At 40.7% G+C, this 20,463-nt stretch overlaps 1 protein-coding gene across 3 annotated transcripts in view; it reads left to right on the top strand.

The window, feature by feature from the left end:
- LOC131067212 (cell division control protein 48) overlaps window positions 1-20,463 on the top strand; it is a 332,369-nt gene that overhangs the window by 298,014 nt on the left and 13,892 nt on the right. For all 3 annotated transcript variants that reach the window (XM_058002161.2, XM_058002160.2, XM_058002162.2), the window contains one exon: window positions 1,149-1,268. In XM_058002161.2, the coding sequence (XP_057858144.2) occupies window positions 1,149-1,268 (120 nt within the window). The remainder of the gene's footprint in view (window positions 1-1,148; window positions 1,269-20,463) is intronic.

Raw genomic sequence — 20,463 nt, 5'->3', positions numbered from 1 at the left:
CCTAAGTTGGAGCACGACAGAGATGAATAAGAATAGCATTAGGACAGAAGGATGAACAGAATAAGGACATAAATAAAAGCAGATTTGCAGTAGTCTAGAACAGCTTGGTGCGATAGAACAAGAGAATATATGAGCAGCCTTATGTAGAGGATAAGAACAGAATTCAGAGCAGACCGGTGAAGCATATTGGAAAGGATCAGAGAGACATGGGTTTACATGTTAAAAAAACTATTTAAAAGAGTATTTTTTAATTGGTTTTTGTGTTTTTATGACCCATGGGCCCTGTTTTTGGGAACCCATGGGCCTGGGTTCTCCTAGATCTGCCCGGGTTCTCCCTGGGTTCCACCCGAGTCCTTCCCAAGTGGATCGGACCCACAAAGAACCCATCCATCTGGGCAGGACTCGGGTGGAACCCAGGGAGGACTAGGACCGAGCAAGAACCAGGACCCGAACCCAGCCTAAAATGCCAAGAACCGGTATCTTAGTTTATAAGTATTAATAGTGAAATTGAGGAAAAAATTCTCTTGCAATTGATTCTTATGAGTTAAATGTTCCTATTTCATAAGTAATAACTGAGGGGGACATTACATTCCTTTCCATGGAATTTGTTATGCTTATCTCAAAAATTGTCTATGATCTAATAATCTGTCTAATCCAAGTGATTCCATAGCCCTTCCCTTCCCTTGCATTTCTCTCATGGCAAAATCTTCAATGAGGTAAAGATACATTTGTTTTAATTAATTAAAAGTGCATCCCTGTTTTCACTTGAGAACATTGGCCTTGAGATATCTGCTTACAATGCATGGGATGAATAATTGAAATTAGAGATTTGAAATAATAAAATTTGATTTTAATCAACTAAGGGGGCTCTACAAAACACTAGGACCTACAAGCATCTTCATGCATCTCTCGATGAAAGTTATTCTAATATCTTACCTAAAAGGTAAGCATGTATGGAACATTCACTTTTCTCCTTTTTTGTTAAGACCATAATTTCAATGGTTCATTCTCTAATGAATTTTGTGGGAATTATGATAATGCGATTATTTTCTTAGTTGTATCCTCTAACATATTAATTTTTTCTACATCAATAAAATCATGAATAATTATCTGATTCTTAATAAATTTTACTAATATGCATTGTACAGGGAAGCACAATTGTTAGGTTGGATCATGAATTATTGCGTAGATTGAAATTTGTTGTGGAATTTAAGATGCCAAATGCTATCATGCGGTCCCAAATGTGGAAGAAAATGATACCTAAAGAGGTAATTCTCTCGGTTGTATCATGTACCCTATTGGATAGATATGCTGATTATATTTTCAATGCCTACTTAGGCCCTTAATGTGCACTAATTATCTCATATTTACATTGTCATCACCCTTTCTCAATCCTTCCATTGTACGTTGGAATTCATGTTAAGGAAAAAATGTATAATGTTCTTGCACCTTATTACAAATTTTTATTTAGAAAGGAAATGTAAGATTATAATGTAGGTGAAACTCCAGATTTAGAAGAGGAGTCAGGACACAATTGCTTAAAATAGAGAAGATTTGAGGAACTGATGATAGCATCTCTAATAAAGAAATTTCTTGTTTATATTAGAGTGCTTTTCTGTCAAATATAAGCGTGCCTCTATGGAGTTTTAAATAAACCAAAAATCATGAGTAGCATTACAATGCATACAAGATCAGTTGATTTATATAAAACTTAGCTCCAACAGACATCCTTTGGAGGAGCTCATATTGTACTGTCTTTGATAAAGAAATAAAAGTATAATAGAGTTGAATATTATATTTTTTAGCGATAAAGTAAATTGTTATTGATTTGTATTAGCTAGGAAGGTTTATCCTATTTTTTTGTGTGCACATTCTAATGATAATGAGCATTGCTCCATGCCATTGGAGACGTTATCATGTGAAATATGTGCAATGAATTGGGTATGTATCTTTTAACATGTGAAGTTGGTGTACTTTGAGATCAATAAATTATTAAATGTGATGACGACATTTTCCTTTGCTTTATGCACTGTCATGTGTTATGATACAATTTGTATCATGTGTAAATTGGATAATTTGTTCATGATAAGAAATTTCTGCAATGTTTATGGTGTCAATACATAAGTTTTTAAGTTCAGTTTTTTTGTGACATGGAAATGGAAAAATACTAAAAATGGAAAATTTTGAAAATTAATGAGAAATTTTGATGCAAGCAAAAAAAAAAATGTCACTTGAATTCAGGTTGCTGACATACATATTCCCCCCATGTCAACAATATTATCTGGACTGTGTACATCAATAGATGTTTCTTAGCAACCAAACTTTCATTGTTTGTCACGACCCGGAATTGGAGAGCTGCTGCAAGAGGTTGAGAGAGAGTGCATTGTTAAGTGCTCTGACAAAGTACTAAAGAGATAAGAAGAATTTGAAATAGAGAACAAATGATACTGTCTGGGGGATTTATGAATGTTGTCATCCATTCTTATATGAATTGGATGTTACCAATAGTGAAGAGCACTCCAAGACAAATAACACTTAAGAGGTTTCCAAGAATTGTTGAGAGAGAGGAGATAAAATTTATCAAGGATGGGCTCAACATGATAACTAGTGACTCATATGATGGTGCCGAAGCTTGATAGGAAGGATAACATAGTCTCCATCCTTGGGAAATAAGGAACAAATTAAGAAACAAATCAACAGTCCCTCAATGAAGGATTAATTACAGTTGTCCAAGGGTGGACAAATAAAAGTAGATGCAAGGATGGTGAGAACATTGAAAGGAATAGTGGAATAGATGACGACATTGGCAATAGGTGCATCATTGTAGATGAGTATGATCATACTAGTAGTGAGAAGACTATCAAAGGTATGCAATTCCAAGGTGGCGAGGTTTGAGAAAGATTACAAATGATTGATGTATAGAACAAGATAATATGGACGTCGCCACTTGGGAAAAGTTGAGGAAAATCTCAAAGAAATAGTTCAAGTTACTTTGCGATGAAAATGAGATAGTTGCAAACAATAAAGGAATGACACAATCTAAATATATAAATCAGGATTTACGCCTTACTTTTTTGGGGGATTTAGGTGATACTCACATGGAAGAATCCTTGTGGACAAAGTTTATCTATACTCTATAACAACCCACCCTACTTTCTATTTTATTTTTTGCAGTATAGAAAAAGTATATGCAATGTCTTCAACACTTTCTGATTACCCAGATCTCATAGTGGGAAAGGTGAGAGCATACAGTACTTCCAACCACACAACTATTCTAAATGAGTGCAACTAAAATAATATGGCATAAAGCTGACCAGGACACACAGGCGACAAAGCCAGCCTAAGCAACACCTCTTTGGCAGGTTGTGTAGAATGACAGGCAAGTGGTAGAACCAGTCATATCAACACCTCTTTGACAAACTGCATGTATACAATGCAAGGCATTGACAAAGTGTCTAGGCTTGACTAAAAACAAAATGGTCGATAATGCCAACTTGTTCAATGCCAAAACAGGCTAAATAATATGCTATAGTGATTGGCAGTAACCTGTCCAATCTTACAATATGAATTGCATACAAAAAGAGGATCCTCCAATGATACTACAATTAAGGGTATACAAAATATACATGAGATGCATTACAATATAGAAAATTAACAAATACACTACTGAAACAAGCTGATATATGTTCTGATTATAAAATCAGACTGCTGTAACAAGAAAAATTAACTTGAAAAATGCGTAATAAGAATAGAATAACATTCCCACAATAACTAAACATATAACCAATTGAAATATACCACTTATAAATGATGTAAGGAGCTAATGCAAGTTTCATAACAAACTGATATAGCTGTCACACCATCAAATATATGACCATCAGAATGCGTAATATATGTTCTGATTATAAAATCAGACTGCTGTAACAAGAAAAATGAACTTGAAAAATGCGTAATAAGAATAGAATAACATTCCTGCAATAACTAAACATATAACCAATTGAAATATACCACTTATAAATGATGCAAGGAGCTAATGCAAGTTTCATAACAAACTGATATAGCTGTCACACCATCAAATCTGGTCTGATACAAACTGAATCATGCTGCAAACACTACTATATGCTGATACAACAACCCCAAAATTAAGGAAACACACCCCAAACTGAAACACAACTGATGAAGGTTGCATAAATGCATCCCAAACTTAAACACAGCGCTGTGAACTCCCTCTGTGGTTGATAAACATTGAATAACAGGTTTGAATGAAACTGATTACACTCCGAAATTTTGCAAAGAGCATGTCCAACACACTACTCAACGTTTGAAAACTGAAATCTACTCCAAAACATGCCGAAATTAAATCTGAAGCACCATGAACACAATGAACATCAAACATAATGAGAAATCAGTCACTCTGTAGGTCTGAAACTGAACTAATGCAGCTGGTACAGAAGAGCAAAAATTCATATAAATCACTACAAACATCAAACCCCAACTCCCCAACAAGTATGAGCATCTATGCTGCTCAAAAAATATCATAAACTAACCCCAAACACATGAATACTAATGTATATCAGGTTGGGATAGTACTCAAATTAATTGCAAGATTGAAATGCACTATTCAGGTTCAACTTATTTTTGCTTGCTTTCAAGAAGAAACCTCCTTTGATCACTTCACAAGCCCACAAACTCTTAAATCTGCACCATAAATCCTTGCATGCCAGAAAAAAATGTCAAAACACATAAAAAATCTTCATTGAAACACAACTGGAAAAATCTTAACTTTGCAGCACAAACTGGAACGCCTTTACTTTCAACATCAAGGTAATCTCCATATGGAATTGTTCCAATGGATGTTGAGGGGTTTTGTCCCCAAAACCCAATATTTTCAGCACACAAACGACTGTTGGATGAAATCACTCTTTCCAGCTGGGAGGGTTTTCATCCTCAAAACTGGTATTCCAAGAGGGTTTTTGTCCTCAAGAAATATGAGAATTCATGTTCTCACTTAGAGAAAATAGAAAATGCAACATTTGATCTAACACTTCTTCTCTCACAAGTCCTTAAATAGGCACTTAACTGGATAATTTCCCTTTTTAAAATTTTTCTTTTCCCCTAAATAACAAAATAGATTTTTAAAGAACTTTTATTTAAATATAATTTTTAAGCCTCCATTTCAATGTCACTTTAAATAATAACCTTTGAAGTCACTTGTACCCCATGCTTAGGGCAACTGGATAATTTCCCTTTTTAAAATCTTACTTTTCCCCTCAATAATAAAATAGATTTTTTAAGAACTTTTATTTAAATATAATTTTTAAGCCTCCATTTCAATGTCACTTTAAATAATAACCTTTTAAGTCACTTGTACCCCATGCTCAGTGCTAACGCTTTTTTATCCTCTTTTAAAAAATACTCTATGACGTAGGACACCCTTCTTTAAAATAAATAAACATAATCAGGCGACCAGAATACACAGGCAGCAAAGCCAACCTAATCAACATCTTTTTGGTGGATTGTGTACTATGACAGGCAGCCAGCAAAGCCAGTCTATCAACACATCTTTGACAGACTACATGTATGCAATGGAAGCCACTGGAAGAAGTTCTAAACTGGACTCAGACCAAATGGTGGATATGCTAGCTTGTTCATGCCAAAATGGGCTGAATGTAAAATACTATAACTGGTGGCAGTAAACCGTCCAACTTAGAAAATGAAAATGCATTCAAATGAAGGCCTCTAGTGGTACGACCATCCAAGGGTTACGAGATTATATAAAATGCATTGCAAATCATTATTTGGGAAAAATAAATTGTTGATATAAGTTCATACAAAGTTTTGATTACAAATTCTGATTGTTGCAGTACCCAAAATAAACTACAATTGATAAACAGCACAATCAAGCACCCATTAATGCAAGAAGCTGATGCAAGTTTGACAGCAATCTGATACTGCTTTCTCATAGTCAATACAAAACTGATACACACTATAACATGCTGCAAAACTGCTATAGGAAATACCTAGATGAACACAACTCCAACTAGGACTGAAACACCATTGGAAACACACTTATTTCTCCTTATAGTTGATGAAGGTAAAACTTATGAGACCAACTACACTACAGCAAGTCTAAAACAAGGTATAAGGGTTTCTGATACAAGCAAAAGGTCATAAAAGCTCACTCAATCTTTTTTTGTTGACCATAAAATGACTAAGACTTTGCAAACTAGTATAAGGCGCCTCCAGAATGAATGATAAAGACTTCCTAAATGTTGTCATGCCCTTCTTCACTTCACATGGTCTACACCAACTTGTATGACCAGTAATGGAAGTACGGCCCCTGCAATAAATTCTAACAAATTGTGCAGTCAACTTTTGGCATCTAGTATCAATGTGAAATGAGCAGATTCTACCATTAGAAGCAGCAAACACAAATACTTGCAGTCAAGGTGATTCGAATAGGTGGTACAGCTACCCTAGGATGGTATGGCCAGCTTGGGATTAAATGGTATGGCATACCAGCAAACACAACTCTAAAAAATAGCTGTAAAATACTCAACAATTCATGCCAAAATCATCAGTCATTCAAAACACACCAAAAGTATCCATCTTCAACAATAATCAAGAAAATTTTCACTTGTAGGCATAGCTGTGATTTCTAAATTAAATCACCAAGTCCAACTAGGAGAGTTCCGTTTAGATTGGTATTTCGAGAGGCTTTTCATCATCAAGAAATAAGAACTCTCAAATTTCCTCAAAGCAACACAGGGTATGAAAAATGGTAATCCTTTTCTCTTTGCAACTTCTTTTATAACTTTTACTGGTGAATAAAATAATAATTTCTCTTTTTGGCTCCATATTCTTTTTAATATTTAAAAAACAATTTAACATGTGCAAAATAACCACCTTTCTCCCCCTTGAGCATAACGCCTCCATTTTGTACAACTTAAATTCACTTTCTACTTTTTAAATAATTAAATGAGTTGTCAATCTAAAAATATAAAAATATTACTTTTGATAACTTAACTATATATTACTTTTTCTTTTTTTGACGCCAATTAGCTTACAAGAAAATATGTGAAATAAGTTAATGGCCACCAATTCACTTACATGCAAGAAGAGGACATTACAATATTGGGTTTTAAGTGTGTTAGGTGTGTAGGAATCTGATAGGACGGAGTGAGCCTAAAACAGGGATTCATTGCATTCTTGTCTTGATCCTAGCCTCCCTTTTAATATTTCTTCTTTTCAAAATACATTTAGTCTAAAACCTCTTGGCATGAATTATCGCAAATCGTATGAGTCTTGCATTCTCAAAGGAGACTTATATACCTAGAATTCTTAGACTTATGAATGGGGTGTAAATCTACTAGTCACTTAATCATACAACTATTGGAATCTAGTCAATCCATGCCACCCAAATCCATCCCAACACTATTATAAGGCTTCAAACACTCTACTAAATCACTTATTGGTCACTCTTATAATTTCACTAATGTATATATGACTTTAAGTTGCGACCATATGTGTATTTATGATTCACTATGTCAAAACCAAGTTTTCTTATTTATTAATATTTTTTTAGTTAGTTGATGATGAGCACAAGGTTATACTTACCAATTTAAACTTTATTAATCACAATAGCATCATTTACTCAATTTCAATAATCATGCACAAGAGAAGAACACAAAAGCGGAAAATTTATGTGGAAACCCTTACTGGAGAAAACCACGGCAAATTACTTGTAGCCCACTAGAGGCATCAACCTTTCATTCAAATTTCCACCTTGTCAATGTTGCTTCTACAACGGATGATGGATAATCTTTTTCTACACAAATTTTGCTATAACTCTCTTCTTTGAACTGTTATAATCGTCTTCTCAAATCTGCTATAAATTGATCATAAATCTAAAAAAGACTATGATCTTAATCTTTTCAATTAAATTTTCTATATACTTCTTATACTCTTCTTATCAAATCTACAATCTATCTTCTCATACTCTTCCCATCAAATCTGCAATCTATCTTCTCATACTCTTCTTATCAAATCTGCTATAAATGCTTCACAAGTCAGCTCATACTTCCTCTTTAATTCTGCTCATATGTTTCCCTTTGATTCTGCTCATAGATACACCCTTTTACACAAATCTGCGTCTTATGATTTCTTCGTTTAAATTTTTCCTTGAATGTATATATATTCTTCATAAATAATTCACTCACTTCTATTTCTCATGCAAGACCAATGCTGGTGTATTAAGACGTTACTCTTTATTTAACACTCTTACTTCATCCTCATTCATCATCTTTATTTATACCTTCAAATCTAAGAGTCGTACTCCTTTGAATAGATACTTCTTGAAGAGACATTCCTCCTATTTATTGATCGCTTCTTTTCTTCATAATAATTATTGTGTTTTACACAGCAACAAAATTGTATCCCTTCACTAATTCACTGCCTATAAAGAGTTGCTATGTTTAGAATGAAATCATACTTCTAAAACCAATCACATATTCTCATTAATCAAGACACCACTTACATAAGATATTAATTCCTTTGCTTATCTTAATGGAACGCTATTAGTTAGCCAGCATATGAATATTTTTGCATAAGACCTTATTAATCGCATCTTCTCCCTCATAAAAGATCGCTGCTTCCAAACAAATCGTTGTCTACTTTTGTCATTTTCTGTTTTTTGTATTTTTTGTCTCAAATGTTCTCTTTATTGCTGTTTTAAAAATCACTGTACATATATATGAGTCTTCAACTATTTAAGGAAGTATGTCAGCAAGCATACATATTTACCTTTTATAGTTGGCTATCTTCAATTTGCCTTGTATATATGTCCAAACGGAATACTATAGTCCATAACTATCTTTAAGTCTTCTATGTATGTTGGCTTGCTACTAACCATTGTTTGCCCTCTCGGGTGAATAACTTAAGACATAAAGGACATAACGAAGAATAATGCCGTAAATATCAGACAAGTGTAACAGATGTTCTATTCATCACAAGTGTGTTTTACAAGTTACATTCCGGAGTATAAAAGGGTACCGAGGGGGTGCGAGCGCCAACCGTCGCACCGCAACTTCCACCCCTCGGTTGCCAACTAACCAAAACAATTACACATAATTAACTAATGTTATTCCCGTGTACAATAATGCCGCCAACATCATCCCCCGCAAAAAGAAAAGTTGTCTCCAGGCGACTTACAAAAATGGAGATAATGCAACCTATACAAGATATCGGAAAGACTAGGGAGGGGGCTGAGAAAGCGTCCCTGAAGGAGAAGTGTGAGATGGTGGTGTCTGGGCTGCCAAGCGGGAACGAAGCTCGTACACCTGCTGAGTGCGTGCAGCCACATCCCGTTCCGCCACGAGGACCTTCTCTAGAGCTGTCCTCACCATGTGTGCTGCCTCCAGTAACTCCTTCTCCTTGGTATCCACTGCCTCCGTCGCGCAGGCCAACCGTGTCTGCTCGGCTGCCAGACGGCCCTCTGCCTCGGCCTTCGCTATCCGGATCTCAGCCGTCTCTGTGCGGGCCACCTCTAGCTGTGCCAACAACTGCACCCTCTCGGCTGCCCATGAGGCCTGCTGACTGGCCACCTCGCTCTCCAACGCTACTCGGGAAGCCTCCATGATTGCAGACTCCTGCTGTGTGCACCTCAATGTATAATAGGCATCCCGATAGACCTGCTCGATCTCGCGGACAACTGTCGTCACCCGACTCTCCACAACGGGCTGACGCAGCCTCCAGGCCTGGAGCATCTCCGCTGTCTCTGTAGTCGGCCACCCCTGAGACTCAAAGCAGGTAGCAAAGGCTGTCAGGCAGTCCACCCGCATAAACTGTAGGACCTGCTCGAGCTCCACCACCACCTGCTGCAATGCTTGCGTCTGGGCGGCGGCCACTACCCGCCTACCCCTCGTTACCATATCAGCCATGTCCATGAGATAAGTCTCAACATCCTCTCCCACCTGTGCCGAAGACTGGGAAATCCCTGGTGGAGCGGTCACTACTGTATCCTGCTGCGAAGGTACCACATCCGCCATCGAAGGTGCACCATCTCCTGGTGCCTGCCCAGAGGCGACCTCCCCTGCCTCGTGCCCAACTGTGAGTCCATGTGCCTCCCCTGACGAGTCATCCAAGTGGACTACCTCCGCTCCCGTCTCTCGACGCGGTGAAAATACAAGAGCTCCCTCCGGCTGTGCCAGTGTCATCTGAAACCGCTGTGTGAGCCAGCTCTGCATAGCCTCGAGGTCAGCATGCATCTCTGTGACTGGGGGATGGGTTGCTGTGGTCGGCTCCTCCAACAACGAAGCAGAAACAGTCACCACGGCGTCACCACCCACGACCTCCAACCGCACGTGAGGCTTAGTAGCCTCCACCTCCATCGGCCCCTGCTCGACCACTACCCGGTGCGGTGACTCCTCTGCCATGTCCTCGGTAAGTGCCGCTGTGGCTGGGCCCGACGGTGCTCCCTATTGCTCGTGCTGGAGGGGACCCAATGTAACAGGCGTATGGCTCTGCCCGAAGGCCGGAATACAAGTGCCGCCTACACCAGATGCTGGCACAGTCGTGCCCATCGGTAACAGAGGTGGGGCAAACCGGACGCGTACAGGCTCCTCCGTTGCCTGACTGCTATCGTCCTCCTCATCTTCCTCCTCTGAATCCTCCGTGCTGCTGGACTCCCTCCCGCTGTCGGGCTCCCCTGAGGCCGAGGCCGTATCCACCACCCGTTTCCGCTTCGCGGAAGAGTGCCCAATGTCCAAGTGCCTCCAATACATTATTGGAGGCTCTCCCGCTGCCAACGGTCCCTGCGGCCGTACCTCCAACTCATCCTCTGGCACTACTTCCCGCGTGGCCTCCAGGAATAACCCTATAGCATAATGAGGCATGTAATGCTGGAGCATCAAAAACTCATACATACGCTCTGCCAGTAACACTGCCCAGTCATACACGATGCCATTCATCAGCCCATTCATCAGCATAATTTGAGGGAGGGCAATGTCTGACGCCCTGCCCGACCCTGTCAATCTGCTCTTGATAACATCCATGATGCACCTCCAGTGGCCCTCCGCAACAAAAGTCTTGCGGATTCCCTGACTCTTCGTGGCTCTAGCCACGCTGTCCAACTCCGTTGTGGTCAAATTCCAGGAGACTAATTTAATCCACCACTCCTTCTCCTCCTGTGTCATCTTCTTGGCCTTCAGGTCTATTTTCTTGCCCTGGCTGCCCGGAATGCCGAATACCCTCGTGAAATCCCTTGCTTTGAAGGATATAGTGACATCCCTCCAGAGGTATTCAAACATGCTGGTGCATGTATGTCTGTCGAAGGTGTCCACCATGAAGCGTAGGGCACCCTCGTACTCCCGGATAGGGAACACGGGCATCCGAATAGCCCACTCTACTTGTGCCTTCCGAAGGTTTTGCTTTACCAGGTCATTATCAGAGGTATCCTGCCACCATTTGCGGCATTCCAATCCATTCAGGCCTTCGAAAGTAATATTCTGTGGCGTCACTGCGTTTTTCGCACTTGTGGCAACCTGTGGTGTTTTCTGTTTTTGTTTTTGCCGAGCACTGATGTCCATGGTGCTACCTGCAACACGCACTCCTGAAGCTAAAATCCTGATATTGCTACCTCTATTCTTCTGGCTGCTGCTGGAGGAAGCGTGCAGTTGTTTCTTCCAACTCCTCTTCCCTGCTGAATCCATCGTTTTCCTTGTAACTGATTTGTTTAGAAAAATCTACCCTTCATAACCGCCCTCTATTTTTGGCTGCCGCCGTGCGGCTGGTCTACCTGTGGCTCTTATTCTTCCCTTTGTGCCCGCTGTGCGTAACCCTTGCTGTTTGGTCTACCTGTGGCTGCGTGGGACTGCTGTCGTTTCTTTTCAATCTTATTGCTATTTGTGCTTGGTTCCAGTTTGCAATTTAAACGGCACAAGATTGCAGGTTCTTAACCAATCTGGATGTTCACATTGACAATGGATGCCAATATAAATAGATGAAGCCTGCGTGGGAAGTCGCAGGGCACAATCAACCATAAATTCCCTTCGTGCGGTGTCTCTTCCTTGTCTCAGCGTTTTAACCTTGCGGCCCTTCAGCGGTGTGCGGCGTGTCTTCTTTGTGCGGCGTTTTACACTTGCGCGACGTGGCGTGGAGGTGGCGTTTTACACTTTATCGTGGCCTTCAGTGGTGTGCAGTGTGGGCTTCTTCTATCCCCGGCGGTGTTTTGTTTCCTTCGTTCGGTTTATAGCTTGGGCGGCCTTTTTATTTTCGCGGGCCTTCGGTGGCTTCCACCATCGGTGGTCCCACCGTCGATGGTTCCACCGCACGGTGGTCCCATCGTCGGTGGTTCCACCGCATGGTGGTGCCACCGTCGGTGGTGCCACCGTCGGTGGTTCCACCACATGGTGGTGCCACCTTCGGTGGTTCCACTGCACGGTGGGGCCACCTTTAGTGGTTCACCGTATGGTGGCCACTTTTTCCTTTTTTTTTTTTTTTATTTATATATTTTTTTCAATTTTCTTATATATATATATTTCGAATTTTCTAATTTTTAGCCGCGGCTGTCTGACTGGGGTTTCCCGGTTCCCTCCGTTCGTGATAGACCTTCAGTTTCGACCCGTTGACTGCGTCTGGTATCTCCTTCCTGTCCAGCATCCATAACTTTATCGCCCCGTTTGTATTGACCTCACGTATCCGGACTTTGAATTTCCCTGGTTTAATTTCGTTCCTCCCGTTGAATTTTAACACCAGCTGTCTGGGGGTAAAATTCATTCGCCGGAGGTGCTTGTCGTGCCACACCTTCCGTCTTCGCTGGGCTGTTTCTGTCGCCCACTGAGCCATCATCCTTTGCTCGTCCAATTTGTTCAACGCATACAGCCTCTCCCTCAGGCTTTCCATGTCGCCAAGGCGATTATCGATGGCAATCCGCAGACTCGGTACCATGAATTCAACTGGCACCACGGCTTCTTGTCCATACATCAGCTGGAAAGGAGTTTGTCCAGTAGTTTCTTTGTAGGTCGTTCGGTATGCCCAAAGTACTGATGGCAGGCGCTCCTCCCAGTCATCCTTCTCCACTCCGCAAGACTTATATATCACCGACATTATTATTTTATTTGTGGCCTCCGCCTGGCCATTGGCACGTGGGTAGTACGGACTTGAGAATGAGTGAAAAATCTTGAAGTCTGATGTCAACCGGTGTATGACATGGTTCACGAAGTGGCCTCCCCGGTCATTGGTCAACTGAATAGGTATACCATATCGTGTAATGATTTGTTCATATATAAACTTCGTTGTGCTTACTGCCGAATTATCCAGGAGGGCCCTTGCCTCCACCCACTTGGTCAAGTATTCTGTCGCAACTATAATGTATCGGCACCGTCGTGCGCGATTGGCCTTAAGAGGACCTACAAAGTCGAGTCCCCATCGCTCAAAAAGTTCTTGTGCATGCGACGGGTTGATGGGCATGAAGTCCCGCTTCAGAGGTTTGCCCGCTCGCTGGCAAGTGTCGCACCTCACGACCCACTCCCTGGCGTCGTGATATATTGTTGGCCACCATAGTCCTGCGAGAAGCACCTTTCAGGCTGTGGTGTCTGGACCCATGTGTCCCCCTGCAGGCCCTTCGTGTGCCTCCCTTAGTACACTCGAGACTTCTTCTTCCATGACACAACGCCTTAATATCTGGTCCGGCCCCATCTTGTAAAGCAACCCGTTGATGAGCGAAAAAGTCCTGCTCCTTAATGCGAGTTTTCTTCGTTCCCCTGGAGGCATACCCTCCGGAAATCGGGACGTCGATAGGTACTCTCCAATCTTCTTGTACCACGAAGGGAGCACGGCTATTTGGAACAAGTGTGCATCCGGGAAATCATCATTTACTCCCTCTGGAGGTTCCCCCGACTTAATCCGCGACAGTTGGTCAGCTATGACATGGCTTCGCCCTGGTCTCACCACAATTAAAAATGTGAACTCCTGTAGTAGCAATAGCCAACGACTTATCCTCCCCTGGATAATGGGCTTGTTCACTAAATACATGAGTGCCTGGTGGTCTACGTAAAATGTGAATGGTGTGGCCAGGAGGTAATGACGGAATTTTTGTACTGCATAGACCATACCGAGTGCTTCACGTTTTGTGGTACTATAGTTTTTCTCCGCCTTCAAGAGCAATCTGCTGGCAAAATAAATGGGGTGGTCCAGCCTGTGTCCTCCTACTTGGGCTAATGTAGCCTCGATGGCATAGTTTGAGGCATCTACGTGAACGTGGAATTCCTTATCCCAGTTCGGGTATGCCAGTATGGGCGTTGCCATCAACCTTGTCTTCAGCTCTTCGAAGGCATTGCTCTGTGGCTCTGCCCAACTGTATGGTTCCCCTTTCCTTGTCAATTGATCCAACGGGTGGGACACCTCCGTGAAGTTCTTGATAAACCTCCTGTAGTACCCCACATGACCAAGGAAGGACTTTACCCCCGTGACATCCGTCGGAGGCTCCATTTCTACTATTACCCGAATCTTGTCCGGGTCCGTTTTCAATCCTTCTTTACACACAATGTGTCCCAGCAATCTCCCCTGTGGTACCATGAATCTACATTTCTTCGGGTTGAGGGCCAATCGTGCCCTCCGACACCTCTCTAAGCACTCTCCCAGAGTTTTTAAGTGGATGTCCTGTTCACTATAAATAGACCAATCATCCAGGAATGCTTTGAAGTTCCCCACCGACATCCTTTCGAAGATGTGCAGGATGATGCGCTGAAAGGTGGCAGGCGCATTGCATAGACCGAAGGGCATTCGGTTGTATGCGTACACACCGTCCTCCACCACGAAGGTTGTTTTCAGCTTATCTTCCTCCGCGATGGATATCTGGTTGTAACCAGAGAACCCATCCATGAAGGAATAGATTTCGTGTCCAGCTACTTCCTCCAAGATGCTGTCTGTGAAGGGTATGGGAAACGGATCTTTAACGGTGACAACGTTTAGGCATCGGAAATCTACACAGATCCGGATCTGATTGGCCTCTTTCTTGAGGGAAATCACAATGGGGGACACCCATTCGCTTGTCTGCACTCTGAAGATTATGCCCGCTTCCAACATCCGCTCAATTTCGTCGTTTACTTGTACAGCATAATTTTTGTTCATTCGGTACGGCCGCTTCCTCACTGGCTGGGCTCCTGGTACCAACGTTATTCGGTGCACACATAGCTTTGGGGGCACGCCCTTCCTTCAAGTCCTTGTATGTCCATGCAAAGACATCCTTATATTCCAAGAAAATTTTGAAGGCTGCAGCCTTCAACACTGGATTCCAATCATCTCCGACCAGGATGAGCTTGGGGTCACTTGTCTCCCCGAGATTCATTTCCTTTAGCTTGGCTTCCTGATACTTAATGGGCTCCCCATCTAGAAATTGGTGTGCCGGTGCCTCATTCACTGCTGCCTCCCCCTCCTTATACTTGCCATACTCTGGGGGAAATATATCTGGTGCTTCTTCGATGCTCAATACGTTGCACGAGGGTGTAAATAGTTCATAATCTCCCATTTGCCAATGGAAAAGGCCATTCAAGGAGTCCCCATCGTCCCCTGAGCATGCCTCTAGTTCTAACACCCCTTCATCATTAGGCTCCATGGGCATCTATTACCACCCTCCGCTAACTGGTGTCCTTCAGATTCTGAGTCGGAGGAAGAGGCTAACTCTTCGCTCACCATCTGCGTACAGAGATCGATTACTTACTTCCTCCCGACGTTTTCCAAAGAAAGGGTATTCCTCTTCCAGTTATGGTTCGCTTTCGCTGCAATGAGCCACCCCCGCCCCAAGATGATGTCATATCCTTTCTGCTTTAAGGGGATTACCACAAAGTCCAGCATGAATGGCTACGTGCCGACCATCACCTGCTGGCCCATGAGGGTACCAATGGGTTTAATCCCATGTTGGTCTGCCCCTAGTAGGTTGAACGTAGGGGGCCACAACGTATGCTTTCCCAACTTTTTCCATGTCGCTTCTGGGAGTACATTTACTCCTGACCCTCCGTCCACAATCGTGTCTGTTAGGGTGGTCCCTAGTATACCCATTTCTGCCACCGCCGGGTGGCGTCCGCTGTTGACTACCAACAACATGGGATCAATCGCGGGACTAGCGACCTCCTTAAACACGGGGTTGGTTGTGGGGCGTACGACCTCCTTCGTTTTTACTTGTGGGGGTACAGAGTTTAAAATAGCCGTTTTTAGCTGCGGCATACTCTCGAGGAGGTCTTGAATTTTCACCGGTACTTCTGTTGGTTGAAAATTTTGTACACTTGGGGAAATATACAAAATTGTGGTTTCAACCACAGTACACGAGTAAAAACTCTCCTAATTAAGGGAAGGCTCCCCCTATCTAACTACAACTTGGAAAATAAAATGGGATGGGACAGCAATCTTTCTTCTTTTTTCAAGAAAGACAATATCCTTTTCTCTTCACAGAAAAGGATAGCGATTGAATAACAGCAGTAACCACTTTCAAGTAAAATGAGAGAAAGGAAATGAAGTTTCCTGAAAGCTCGAAGACTCCCATCACTTCCTTCGAGACGGGACAGCAATATCAAGCTCAAAGATTTGACTATTGGAAGTCCTATCTACCCTTTGCTATACTAAATTTTACAGCGAATAAAAGATAACAGCTCAAAGACTGAAATAATCTATTCTTTTAACACGAAGACAAGAACTAATGCAAGCTCAAAGACTTGCTGCTATTTCTTATCAAACAATAATTTTTCTCAAGAATGGACGCAAGCTCAAAGACTTGCTGCTCCTTCAAGAGAGTTTCCTATTTTAATTAATCTTCTCTACTTGCAGCTCAAAGACTTCAAATCAGATTGGACTAAGCTTCTTTAGAAACACTTTGCATAGAAGAAATAAAAAGATTCAAACTCAAACATGTAGCTCAAAGACTCAAAACTTGAGTAATCCTTCTTTATTATTCTTCCAAAACCTTCAATTCACATTCATAAGCTCAAAGACTTCTTGCTGTAAATTTGGCAGAGTTTTTTGCTTGTTTTCAAAAAGATGATAATTACAATGGACCTCTCAAGTATTTATAGAAGAGGAGCTTTGAGAAAAAGGTGGGAGGATCCTAACTAACTTGAGAGATTCTCTCAACCACCAAGACTCATTCAATAACTAACTGAGTCTTCATTAACTAACTAAGAGTCACTCCAACTAACTAAGACTTATTCCAACTACAGTCCTAATTGGACACAACTTGTAGTTGCGTTACATGTAATTACAAAAGTGCAAGTAATGTGTAACTTGCATTTTACAAAAAATACTTTTACATGTAACTTGTCAAAACAAAATTACAAATGCATAACTAAAACTATTCCATGTGTCTAAAGACTCGACTCTAACTGCATCATCCTTTGTCTGTGATGATCTTCATGTCGCTTCAGGATGCTAGAACTTGAAGTATTATAGATTGGTAAAGACATCTTGAACCGGAACGGGAACTTGCATCCTTGTCTTCTTGCTTGGGGTAGTACTAGCTTTTCAAGAGGGAACGAGCTGCCTTCCTCTTTCCACGTCATGACCATCTTTGTCTTGAAAGCATTTTATGCTCTCAACCATGAATTGTTGTTGTATTTCTTCTTTGTATCATCCTTCATTCTTGAAATTTGCTTGCAAAATAAGGCCCATGCCTTAATCCATTGATTTGGTAGATCGTGTGTGCAAACCGGACTGACAAGGGAAGGGATAAATTGATGCAAAAATGGGCTCACAAGTGAATTTCGGGTTTTGGAAGCTGCATTACATGTGTGGGAAAAACAAGAGCATTACTTGCAATTGCGGGGAACAAACATGCAACTTCATATGTGTAATGGGTAAACACAAGTTTGCACTTGTAATTGGACCTTTAGAACTCATTTTCAAGTGTTTTTTGAGTGCATTTTGGACCAATTTCGGGTTCTGGATGGCTGACCGCAGGTAGACTTTAAATGGGGAAAACGAATGAATGTGTGAAATGAGTGGATGAAATGGCATGTATGGATGAGGGAATTGGAAGCGGATAGGTAAAAATGAATTTCAAGAAGATCACTTGGAACTTTGCCAATGCAAAAACGGGAAGAACTTTCAACTTGCAACCCGGATTTCAAAAAACCCCATTTTGAAAGGATGGGTATTTCTCATCTTTGCAACTTGGAATTTCAACAAAAGATAGTTAAATCTTTTATCCGTAAGGGAAGAACAATGATTTTCATCCAACTTGTAATCGGAATTTAAAATCCCGAATACAAGTAAAGAGGGAAAATGGGGAAGAACAATGCAATTCTAAAATTGCTTTACAAAGGGGAAAATCTCTCTCACAAAATCTGATTTTTGGGGAAGAACCAACCATTTACAAATTTACAACTAGAAAGGAAAAAACAAGAAAACAAGAAAAAAGAAACAAGAAGAAAATAAATCTTACCTTGCTCCAATGTGAAAATGCCTCTCCAAAAGATAATCAATCTTTGAAATAAAGAAGAATATCTCTTAAAAAGAAATTAACCGTATTCCAAAACCCTAGCCACGTTTTTGAAAAATGTCCAAAACTGAAAAACGTGGCAGCAAATGCATGAGAAATGGCATGGAAAATGGCCAAGACTCTTTCTAACCTCAATACCTTAGCATACCAAGCCAAAACGATTCATAACATTGCTGATTCGTGGCATTTTTAATGAAGAAAAACGTGGTTTTTTGGCAAAAACGTGTTTGCTGTTATAAAGCTAAAAACCAGCAATCTTAACCTCCATGTGGCGTGAAAGGTGTTTGAAAATGCATAAAAATAGGGAGGAATCCAAAACGCCTTCTATCTCCCAAAAAATCTCCACAAAAATTTGCTAAAAATCTTCAAAAAACATGTTTTTCCTTGCAATTCGGGTTTTTTGGAACAAATAGCAAGTTTAAAATGTATGAAACAATGAAAATCGGGTTTTTTGGAGGATATGACAAGTTTAAAATTTCACTTTTTCAACATGTTAGGCAAATTCGGGATTTTTTGGCCAAATGACAAGTTTAAAATGTCAAAAATGCACTTTATAAGCAAAATCGGGTTTTTTAAGACAAATGACAAGTTTTATTTTTTACTTTTTCACTTATCAAGCCAAAATCGGGATTTTTTGGACAAATGACAAGTTTTAAATACTTGTAAATGGGAAATAAAATCCCTACAACAAGTTATACTTGCTTGCACATATGTAATGGGGATTTAAAATCCCTATTACATGCACAAACCATTAAAGTAGGGGTTTTTTGACCAAACTGCAAGTTTACTTGTAAAAGGGAAATAAAATCCCTATAACAAGTTAGAAACACTTGCACATATGTAATGGGGATTTAAAATCCCTATTACATGTGAAAACCATTAAAGTAGGGGTTTTTTGACCAAACTGCAAGTTTACTTGCAGTTGAGCCAAAAAAGCCCTATTTTAACTTAAAAAAGCCAAAAAACAATAAAAAGATAAAAACAACAAAGGGGAAACTTAAAATAAATTACAAGTAACATATTTGAAATAAAAGTGCACATGTAATTGGTCAAAAATTCCCCTACAAAGACCAAAACAATGAATATCATTAAAACTTGCAGTTTGAAGAAAATTCTCCACCTGCAGTTGGGGTTTTAAAACCCGACTAAAGGAAAGATATAGCAAACGAACCCAGAATTTGATGAAATTCGAAACGTAGTTTGAGGATGGACTGAGGATTAAGCCAGTCCAAGGATTAGTCAAAATTCTGCCTCGGGAAGCGTGCCATAGAGTAAAATTTTTCACTTTTTCACAAAAATTTCATGTAATGGTCCTTCATTTTTTAAAACAAAAATGAGGACAACAACTGGCTCTGACTGGGGAATTCTTTCATTTATCCTTCAAGATTGTGAGAGAAAAGAATCCAGAACTCTAAGTGGCTTCCTCTTATCCATTGGGCCACAGAGTCAATCAAAGCAAAAACCAAAACAAAAAGACAAAAGACCAAAAGTAAAAGACGCAGACGACCAAAGGATGATATGACTGACGCAAAGCAACTAACTAAGACGCTAACTTGTGCAACTGCACTTATTGCAAATACAAACCTACCTATCCTAAACTAGCCACAATGAAAACTTTTCAAATGAAACCATTCACTGGCTCAGCAAAATAATTGCCTTTTTTCAACAACTTATAGTACCTTGCATGATCATGAGCAGCCACAACCAATTGAAGAATAATCGATTGCACCAGAACTTGATGCGACACTCCTTGGAAAAGATGAACAAATTCACCTTCCTCTTGAAACGAATCATATGTATTGCTGCTCCAAAGTAGATTTTTGATGCCAGACTGCTCTTGCTTAGCTGAAAATGCACGTTTGGACTCTTCAACAAGTGTATCTACCAACTCAGGAACAAGTGAAACCTTTGTCCTCCCATTGGCTTCCAACCAAGAAAGATGTCTGATTGGACATCCTCTTGATGGGACAAAAACATAA

Source organism: Cryptomeria japonica, chromosome 3 (genome assembly GCF_030272615.1).
Source record: "Cryptomeria japonica chromosome 3, Sugi_1.0, whole genome shotgun sequence".
NCBI classification, from domain to species: domain Eukaryota; kingdom Viridiplantae; phylum Streptophyta; class Pinopsida; order Cupressales; family Cupressaceae; genus Cryptomeria; species Cryptomeria japonica.
Note: the sequence above shows the minus strand (reverse complement) of the source record. Positions and strands in the feature narration are given on the sequence as shown.